The 10895-nt window shown below is 31.3% G+C and overlaps 1 protein-coding gene across 1 annotated transcript; it reads right to left on the reverse strand.

Annotated features, from left to right (window-relative positions):
• Positions 1-469: 469 nt before the first annotated feature.
• LOC149563895 (putative pectinesterase 53) lies at positions 470-2366 on the reverse strand. The gene is made up of 5 exons (XM_089828266.1): positions 2044-2366; positions 1768-1954; positions 1119-1322; positions 782-1014; positions 470-629 (listed from the first exon to the last, which is right to left on the reverse strand). The coding sequence occupies exons 1-5, from the start codon at positions 2364-2366 to the stop codon at positions 470-472; spliced, it is 1107 nt and encodes a 368-aa protein (XP_089684392.1).
• Between the last annotated feature and the right edge of the window lie 8529 nt (positions 2367-10895).

Below are 10895 nucleotides of genomic sequence, written 5' to 3' on the forward strand. Positions count from 1 at the left end.
CACCCAATGCAAAATCTAAATTTTATATCATACAAAATTAACACTTAGCTGTAAGTTTAGAATACTAGGGAACATTACGTTCAAACACCATGCACCGTAAGACGCAAACCAAAGTAGCAGTTAGAAACCCTAAACATTACAAAACAAAGAGTCTTACATGGAAAGAGTTTTACATGGAGAAACTGTCAACCAAACCGTGAACCGAGCACATGACTAGTGTAGAAGGAAGCATGAATTGAAAACGTAGCAGAGCGCCCAGAAGATGGAAAAATCAAGGATACCTTGGAAAAAATATGAAATCCTTGAACACAACTTTCTAACAGCTCTCAAGATACATGGAAACAATGTACACTAAAACAGACGATCAAAAAACATTTAGTACAAAGATGAATCTTTACTGTGCATTCTTTCTCACATGGTGAATATATCCCTTGGCGGAGAAGAATAAATGACAGTCCGGAATTCCACCTTAAAATCCAAGAATGGGGTCTAACCAATGTGAAGCATTGATGAAGCTCCTATCCAGGTACGGTCTCGCTTCATCGCGTGTCAATTGCGTGGTCCATCCTGATTTCATTGCAATCGCTGCTCCTCTGCCTTTGGACTCATACATTCCATAGAACGCAGTCCTGACAAAAGAAAAAAAATAGAAATAATTTTTTTAAATTCCCACAAATGGTCACAAAAGAACTGAAAACTATAGAAAAGCTAAATATTTCCGCAATAAGCAATTCTTCATAACTTCTAGTATTCCATCATTGATCAAAAGCACCAAGAAGACCTTTTGCGATCGGGATGACCAAAATCATCGAAGCCCCGTGGATCAATATTAAGATCAATCCGAGACATTATGAAAGTAACACTAGAGAAATCACCCCACGCACGGCCTAGTAACGGATGCCCATTTCCAGTCAAATTGCATCTCACAAATGCGAACCCAGTTGTCTCGTTCGCTGCCTCCCTCTTTTGTGCAACCACAGCACCCCCACTTCCACGGGTTATCAAATGACAATTCTGCAACATCAACAATGAAATTTTTATTAGATAAGTTGTGAACAATTAATTGGACTTTTAAGACTTAAAAAGTATTAACTACAAAGGTTTCAATCTAATTCTACCTCATAAATTGACCTCCCATTGCCACAGATGAAATCTACATCACCCCATATGGTGCAATTTAGGAAATAATGGGTGCCTTGGAAGTCATAGAGAGTATCTTGACCACCGAAAAATTCACAGTCGAGAAATATGGCCCTCTCTCCAGTTGCTCTCAGTGCCACAGCTTGTCTATATTCAGTATGTTCTGGAAACTTCGCTATGTTCTACATTCAGAAAAGGAAAAACAAATATAAGCCATGCCCACAACCATATATCAAATTTACAAGTCATTTTTACATTCACAATTTATTTTCATTGCTTCAACTACTTTCATATAATATCAAATACAAGGGGATTACCCACTATCATAAATCAAATTTACAGGCCTTACCCACTTTCACATATACTAAGCCTTCGCTAACCCAATATTGCCTCAACTACTTTCATACATCAAATCTATCAAATATAAAGAATGCCCAAAATCATGACTCAAATGTTCAAACAACACGAATATTCTCATGGATTTTCCTACATTACCATACCCACATTCAAATATCAAATGCTGGCCATACCCACGTTCGCAATACCCACTTTCATATATCAAATTTACTCCAATTTTGGAGTTTTCAATCATAAAAATGAAAAACATTACAAGAAACAGGGGAGTACCCAGAAAGAAATGTTAGCTGCAACAAAGTCATCGGAATCCACAGCGACCGAAGCGCTGAGGTAAGTTCCCATATTCCAAGTGGAATTGTCATGATAAGCCTTGTCCTTCCATGCGATGATGCTTTTCCCGATTCCTTCTCCTACAAAAGCAATCAATGGCTTGTTGGGAGGAATGGTTACTTTCTCCCTGATCAAGAATCATGGCAATCCACAAAGCTTGAACCATTAGAATCACAAACAAGAAAGAAAAAAGAATCACAAACCCTCATGACTTACCAGTAAAGACCAGCTCGGATAGAGATCAAAACCCTGGAAGCATTGTTCTCCGGAACAGAGTCAACAGCTTCTTGAACTCTTCGAAAATCTGCATTACCATTTTTGGCAACGGTCAAGATCGTCCATGGATAGTCACCTTGAACTCCTACACCGTGCTCATCATAATTTGTTCTTTCTTGAATGGACTCAAGCCACTGCTGGTATCTCCCTGCAATATGACTCGATTTTCTCGTACCATGATGATGATATCCATCATCTGCAGCGGCTCCTGAAAACTCAATCAGAAGAAAGAAGAAGAACAGTGTGACACAGATTTTCTTCATCCTCAGCCGCTGTAGTTAAAACTCGATGGAGCAAAAGAAAAAGCAACTTTTCGGCTGGTTTTACGAGAATGGGCAGACTTTAATCTTTGAATTCTGCTGAAATTCTCATATATTCACACTGTTTGATTCACAAAATTTTTTGTCTACTTTGCTCTCTACAGCTTAAATTGAGGCTATGCTTTCTATATAAAAATGGAACACTATCCATGCATGCACTGCACTGATATATTTTCATTTAAAATTAGATAGTTACAATTCAACGGGAAACTCACTCATGTTTTGATCAGTATATTAGGAATAAATAAGATAAATATAACTTCTCCATGATCATAATATTGTGATAAAAGCAATATTTTAAAAAATATGTTTACTTATAAATACTTTGCATTCATAATATTTTCATTTAAAATTAGATAGCTACAATTAAACTGGGAACTTGTGTTTGGATCAGTAAATCAACAAATAAATAAAATAAATATAATTTCTCCATATTCAATATATTGTCAAAAAGATAACTATTTATAAATTAAATATATTTAGTTCTAAGTACTTTGCATTCAAAATATTATAATAAAATATTTGATGTCTTTAAAATATTACACTCATAATTAAAATAGAACAAACACTATTGAAGTAATCATATGTTTTCATGTAAAATTGGATAGTTACAAATGAATCACAACTCAACTTTTAGGCACAATTGAACTTTCAATTAGTATAGAAATAAACATAAAATATAAGTAATAAAATAAAATAAATGTATTTAGTACTTTATAGTCATAATATTATAATAAAATATATATAAAATAAACTTAATTATAATTATATCTAGTGATAAGTACTTCAAATAAATACTTCAACTAAATTCACTTACTAGCTCTTTTTAAAATAATTAAATTTTATTTGTATTTTTTAATATATATTTATTCACTACTTAATGTTCACCTACAAACACATATTATATAATAATATTCAATAACTTTAAATTAGTGTTCATTAAAAAGCATGTTCCAATATTATGTCAAAAGATATATGTTTTAATTATTATATAGAGTGTTACACTTTAGAAAGAGAGTGCACCTTCTTCCCCACAATATTACTCAAAAACACTTTTTTTTTTTTTTTAAGCATATTTAATTGTAGATACTTGTCATTTTTAGGCACAATTGAACTTTTAGTTAGTATAGAAACAAATATAAAATATATGTAATAAAATAAAATAAATGTATTTAGTACTTTATAGTCATAATATTATAATAAAAAATATATAAAATAAACTTAATTATAATTATATCTAGTGATAAGTACTTCAACTAAATTCACTTACTAGCTCTTTTTAAAATAATTAAATTTTATTTGTATTTTTTAATATATATTTATTCACTACTTAATGTTCACCTACAAACACATATTATATAATAATATCCAATAATTTTAAAATAGTGTTCATTAAAAAACATGTTCCAATATTATGGCAAAAGATATATGTTTTAATTATTATATAGAGTGTTACACTTTAGAAAGACAGTGCACCTTCTTCCCCACAATATTACTCAAAAATAGTTTTTTTTTTTAACTATATTTAATTGTAGATACTTGTCATTTAAAATTAGATAGTTACAACTAAACTATGAACTCATATTTACATTAGTATATCAACAAATAAATAAGATAAATATAACTTCTCTATGTTCATAATATTGTGATAAAGATTAATATTTTTTTAAGTATATTTAGTTGTAACTACTTTGCATTCATAATATTATAAGAAAAATATTTCATTTTTTTAAAATATTTTATAATATTAATTTTAAGATTATACAAACTTAATTGTAATCATATAATCTTAATTATAATTCTAAATTTTTATTTTTATTTTAAATATTTTTTTATTTGATTAAAAATTTACATTATCATTTTAAAATTTGGATGGAGAAAAAGAAAATTAATCTTTTAGTTAAATTTTTGAGAGTAGTACACTTGCATCTTTGAGTTTAGTTGAGATTCTAATATACTCAAATTGTTTGATTGACAAAGAGGTGTCCACTTAGCTCACTTCAAGGTTGTACTAAGATTGCAAATAATAAAATCTTAACTAGTACTACACACATAATAAAAATAGAACAAACACTATTGAGGTATTATATATTACAACTCAACTTTTACCCACAACTTAACTTAGTCAGTATATAAAAAATAAAAAATATAAGTAATAAAATAAAACAAGTGTCATATAATGGCTTAGTACTTGCCTTAGTTTTAATAGTTTTAGTATAAATTTAATGTTAAAATAATAAATTTATCATAGTATATAAAATATTTTAATCAACACAAATCTGATATAGTTAAATTCTATTCACACACACACACACACACACAATTTTATATATATATATATATATATATATATATATATATATATATATATATATATATATATATATATATATATATATATATATATATATATATATATATATATATATATATATATATATATATATATATATATATATATATATATATATATATATATATATATATATAGACACACACACACACACACAATTATAAATAAATTATAATATTTTAATAATAATATATAATAGTGTTTCTTAAAATATTATATTTATATCATATAACTATAGATAATATTTTAGTTGAATGAAAAAATAATAATTCTTAAAAATAGAATATTGAAGTATAAGCATCTAAACTAACTTACTCACAAATAAAAATATTTAATTTTCATTCTCAGCATATAAGACTCAAAATGATTCACCCAATCAAATCATCAAAAAATATTTAATAGAAATTATATAGTTAAAAAACTTGCATCTAATTATGTGTTTTATAATTAAATTTCAAAATGATAAATTTAATAAAGACAATAAGTTTTAATCACGAGTTAAGGCATGAAATGTAAAAATTGTCACAATAGTACTTAGCCTATTAGCAAGTACTAATAAATATATTTAGTAGTAAGTACTTTATAGTCATAATATTGTAATAAAAAAATACAAAATAAAATTATAATTATATCTAGTGATAAGTACTTTAAATAAATACTTCAACTAAATTCACTTACTAAAAACTATACAACCTTTCTACAATGATTAAATTTTATTTGTATTTTTAACATTTATTTATTCACTTAATGTTCATCTACAATCACATATTATTATTATAATATCTAATAAACTTTAATATAGTGTTTATAAAAAATCATGTTCTAATATTATGTCAAAAGATATATGTCTTCATTATTATATAGAGTGCGACACTTTATGATATACCACTTTCATTAACATCACTCATGTATTGGAAAATTGTTCATAAGACTAGCATTACTCGTGGTGTCTTTTTTATGTAGAATTAGAAGTTTTTCATAAGCCCCAAAAAATAAGTTAACACTTTATTGTAAAAATGGATAATAATAATTGAACTTGTAGAATTCAATATTTGGTAAGTTAAAAAATAAATAAATGAATTTAATCAAAAGTACTAGATTCTATGGTTTTTCTATTGTGTTTTATGTGCAAACAAAATGATGAGGTCTTCCCTATGGGTCGAAGGTCATCCTCTTAGAAACAACACTTATTATGCACCTTGATTTGAATTTTGTTTTTGGGATCCCTATCATTAAGAGAAGGGATTATATCTAAAATGTGTAGGAGAAGTTAAACACGAAGACCAAAACTTCCAAAGATGCCCTTAAATAAGCCCAAAGGATCCTAGATAAATAAAATTATTTCTTAAAATAACTTATAATAACTTTATCAAATCTGAAATATGTACTCAAAAGATGCAAAAACATAGAAAGATAAACATGCACAATAACACCATATTTGTTAACTAAGTTAACCCTTGATCAAAGTGAAACCAATGGGAATGATGCCCATAAGATGATGTACTAATTTATAAAAGTTCCTTGTGAAAGAATAAACTTTGTTAGAGATAATAAGACACAATTAGTATATATGACTCCTTGTTATGGGACTTTCAATCCCTATTAAGAGATTCCAACCCTATTAGGAGTTGTGTCAACCCTGTTAAAAAGTTGATAAGAAGACCACTAAAACCACTGTCCAAATTGCTTCAAAATTGTCTTCAATAAATAATCTTTGGGACAACATATCCAAGTACATGAACTAACTAAACAATAAATCCTTTGCTAATATAGTTCCTTTTAATTTTACTATACATCCTCAACATCAAATTCTACACTAATCTTAGCCAAATTCGCATTCAAGCTCGCATAAACAATAAAACTTCACACTAGATACTCAACCACAAGAAAGGTATCCTTCATTTATACCAAGTCCTAAAACAATTATTGTGTTGGCCTTGAGGTTTTCTCAATTTACAATGAATATTATATTCCCACACTAAGATATTATACCACATGTTACATTATAATATATACTTCCCATAATGATATTAACAATAGTCAACCTCCTGAGAACAATGTGCTGAAAAAACATCACCAATCTTCATAGAATGAATATCTAATCCTGACACATTAACCATAGCATGTTGAACATGCCTTCAACCATAGTCCAATCTTTTTGAACAATCTTTAGCCTCACCAAAAAGATACAACATAGATACTAGCACCCTCTTACCAAAAACTTGCTCTAAGAGCAGTCTCAACAAAATCTTTATTAACTCACAGAAGTTTGCATATCTCTTTCCCTGAACATATACACAACATCAAAACACATTCTTAAATACTCATCTAAGCTCGTATAACATAACTCTCTGACCATGAACCTCATTGAATGAATCTTCATCTACAACTCTTATTAAACTATCCATAAAATTGATATGTTGACATTGATGAAAAACATTGTCATGAATGCAACACATAAGCACTCAATCATCTCTTTGATATACTAACTATCTCCTCCATATAGCCATACCTTAAATAGAATCAAGAATTCATGCTTAATATATTCCTCTATAGGTGTCTTTGTTATCAAACCTAACTTGCAAATAGCTTTAATTAATGATGCAAAGAAGTCTAGGCCAAAAAACATTATAACAAAAAAATTCTAAGATTCCTTCTTATGATTTCCTTAATGTTTAGTTCATGATATCTAGTCTAAGAAATTAGAGTTTTATTTTACATTTTTTATAATGGTACAAAGAGGGCTCCTTTTTCCTATTTGACCCTAATAGTAAAAGAGAAACTATCAAAAGACAATTTTGGAAGATCAGTTCTCACAAATTTTGTGCTATTTCTAGGTCTCCAAATGTTGTTCATGAGGAAATCCTAACTTTTGCATGCATATGTTTTATACTATTAGAACTATACCCATGTATGGAACTTTATTCCCTATGCCATAGAGCTTACTGACAATTTCATTAGGGTTGACAAAATTGAAACCTTGCTTCCTCACACTGACATTAGGGATCTTGTTTCTTTAAATCTCGAAATCAAGTTTCCTAAAGTTATTCATTTTGATCTTGAATATCACCTTGTTTATTTCCCTATAACTCTCTTGGGTAGAATTAACACACTTTTTTTGTGTAGAATGGAGGGCTACATGAGAAATCCATGCCTCCTAATAAAAAGGAAATATAACTCAAATTCATAAATATGTACATCCAATATTGGTAACCCTAAGGCCCACTGCGAAGTTAGTTAATATTTTCTATAATTCCTTCAAACTTGAATTTATCAATAATAGTTTCAATCTCCTTAAAGTTTCTTTCTCTTCTCATAGGATCCTCTAGTTTTTTAAAAGGATAAGATTCTTGCTAATGTCCATACTCTTCTCGATGTCTCCACCTTAAAGTTTAGGTTAGATCCTAGAACCCTCTAGCTCAAGAACATGACTAAGAATTCCCACCAAACTACTCTTTAGAGTATCAAAAGGCTTTAAAACCCATAGTTTAGTTTCATCAATGTCCTTATTGTCGTCTCTCCCTCAACCACTTGCTCCTCTTTTTCCTCTCCGGGTATTTCATGATAAATTAGCACCTCACTCTCCCTCCTAGAAATGATGTAAATATGGATTTGAATAAGGTCTTGGGTCTTGAGGCCATGAGGAAGTTTGGGCTTAGGGGTTAGTCCTCTAATAATGTGTTAGCTAAGTTTAATAATAGTAACAAAAAAGAGGCCCTATAATGGGCATATGGTGTTGATAAGAAGCTTTCATATGACCCCTGAGATGTTTTCATAGGGTTCCTAAGGGCTCATAATGTGTGTTAATGGTTCGTACAACCCATGAATGCATCCTATAGTCTTTATGACCCAATACAACCCCTTAGGATGCATAATAATACATCTTAGGGGTCGTAAGGGGTCATAGGATATAGTGATGTTTCATAAGGTGTCTTAAGGGGTCCTATGATAAATTAATGCATCCTAAAATCACATATGCCTCCTTGGGAAGTCTAAGAATACATCTTAAAATTCATAAGGAGACTCAATAATGCATCCTATGACCCCTTAAGACACCTTAATATGTATTGGAAGACATTAGTGTGTGTTAGGTTCCCTTAAGACACTTTAACGTGTACTACAACCTCTAAGGTATTATATTAATGTTCTCAAAGGGTCCTAATATTTCTTAAGGGGTCATAAGACCCATAATGGATCCTACAACCCCTTATGACCCATTACGACCCTCCAGAAAGTGTAACAATAAATATTAGGTGGTGTAGGGGTCATAGGACACATTAATGTGTCCTAAGGTATCTTAAGGGGTCCAATGACACCTTAGTATATCTTATGATCCCTTATGACCCCTTACAAATCCTAAGAATACATCTTACAAGTTGTAAAGGATATTAAGGGTTCCAAAAAATAAATAATGCATCCTATGACCCCTTAATGTTTCTTAGGACCACTTAAGACACCTTGATGTGTACTAGGACATAGAAATATTTCTTTAGACCACTTAAGACACCTTATTATGTACTACAACCCCTAATATGTTTCCTTAGCATTATTAATGGGCTCTAAGGTGTATTAAGGGGTCCTATGACACCTTAATATATCCTACAATCCTTTATGACTAATTTATACCCCTTAGGAAGCTCAGTAATACATCTTATGGGTTTTATGGGGCCTTAAGTGGTCATAGGACACTTTAATGTGTCCTAAGGTTTTTTAAGGGGTACTATAACTCTTTATGACCCCTTACAACTCCTTAGGAAGGCTAAGTGTTGGTGTAAATTAGTACTTTACTATTTACACTTACTTAAGTTTACTTAGGTTAATGCATTAGTTAATTACTTTGCATTATTTTATTATTTTTATTGTGAGACACTTAGGATTTTGTGCCACCTTGTGATTTGTCATGTTGACAACACAGGAGTCTACACCTTTATTTGAGCACATGGTGTCTACAACACTGTTTTGCGTGTTCCACTCTTCTAGGTTTATCCTCTCATCACCGCACTTACTTTCGTGCTTAATGGAGGATAATCCATAACTGGTGGGCATTTGCTTGGTTGTTTGACACTTCATAGTGCTAACTTCTATGCACTCTATAAGCTCTCCTGTAGCCTTTATAATCAGGCACTCCTAGTGTACTCTAAGTATTGTGCATTATGCATAGCATATCACATTCTGAACAGAGCAATGTATTCGGACATACTCTGATTAATTGATCATACTCTCTCCTTTGGTCTATTGTGTGCTTGTGTTTGAGTTTTAGGTTCTTGAGTGAATTTTGCCCTTAAGCAAATTTTTACATGGTATCAGAGCTTGGAGTCTTTCTCTTCACAAGTCGTTCGAGACCTCTTGCTTCATCACCTCAGCCTGAATCCGAAGTGTTGTAGAAATTGAGAGTGTCCAACATCAAATCTGACCTCTCTATTGTGTCTGAAACGCTGAACCGGTGAAAATTGACTATAAGCACGCCTACTTTGGCCCATAGTCGACCGTGAGGAAAAAAAATTTTGCAAACCAGCACCCGAAGGCACCGATTTGCGGTATGAGTATGGTTATTTTTCTCAGATCTAATTAATTTATTTTCGGATCCGAATTTTCTCTTTGTATTTCCGTCATTTTTCTGTGTAAATTTTCGAAAATTACTTTTTGCCCTTCGGGCATAGTCAGAGAAAAATTTTGTGGCAGACCCGGGCCATCAACCCCCAACCTGCTATTTTTTAGCAGATATATTTTAATTCGCGGGATTCAATATCTATTCTGCGGGTTCTTTCCAAATTCCGCAGGCTGAAATCATATTTATCGGCCGCCGCACAACCCCAATCACAGCGAGGCCCCACGCACCAAACAAACCGGCGGCCTTCCGTTTCATTCCCGACCGGCAAGCTCACTTCACATTTAATTATGAGCGTTCCCGTTTTTAGGACAGTCTGTCGACTGTCTCCCACTGCATGTGGGATTAAACCCACAGTTCCCAGCGATTTTCTACCGCCCGCGAAACGCAGAAGATTTTCCGGAGACTTTCCTCGGCCGCACACAGGAGTTTTTTGGCAATCAATGGAGTCCCTGCAAACTTCTCGTGCTACGTTGGCAATTTTTTGGCATCCGGCAATCACGTCCCACAC

This window comes from Cupressus sempervirens, chromosome 4, assembly GCF_028749045.1.
Source record: "Cupressus sempervirens isolate cs-2001-9-10 chromosome 4, ASM2874904v1, whole genome shotgun sequence".
Classification (NCBI taxonomy): domain Eukaryota; kingdom Viridiplantae; phylum Streptophyta; class Pinopsida; order Cupressales; family Cupressaceae; genus Cupressus; species Cupressus sempervirens.

Bases quoted from the DNA above. Each gene is read 5' to 3' on its own strand.
- LOC149563895 (XM_089828266.1), bottom strand. From the start codon at position 2,366: ATGAAGAAAATCTGTGTCACACTGTTCTTCTTCTTTCTTCTGATTGAG. The intron at 1,323-1,767 runs GTACTCCCCTGT...TTCTGAATGTAG, and splicing joins CAGCTAACATTTCTTTCTGG to AACATAGCGAAGTTTCCAGA. The intron at 630-781 runs GTCTTCTTGGTG...TTCTTTTGTCAG, and splicing joins GGTCATCCCGATCGCAAAAG to GACTGCGTTCTATGGAATGT.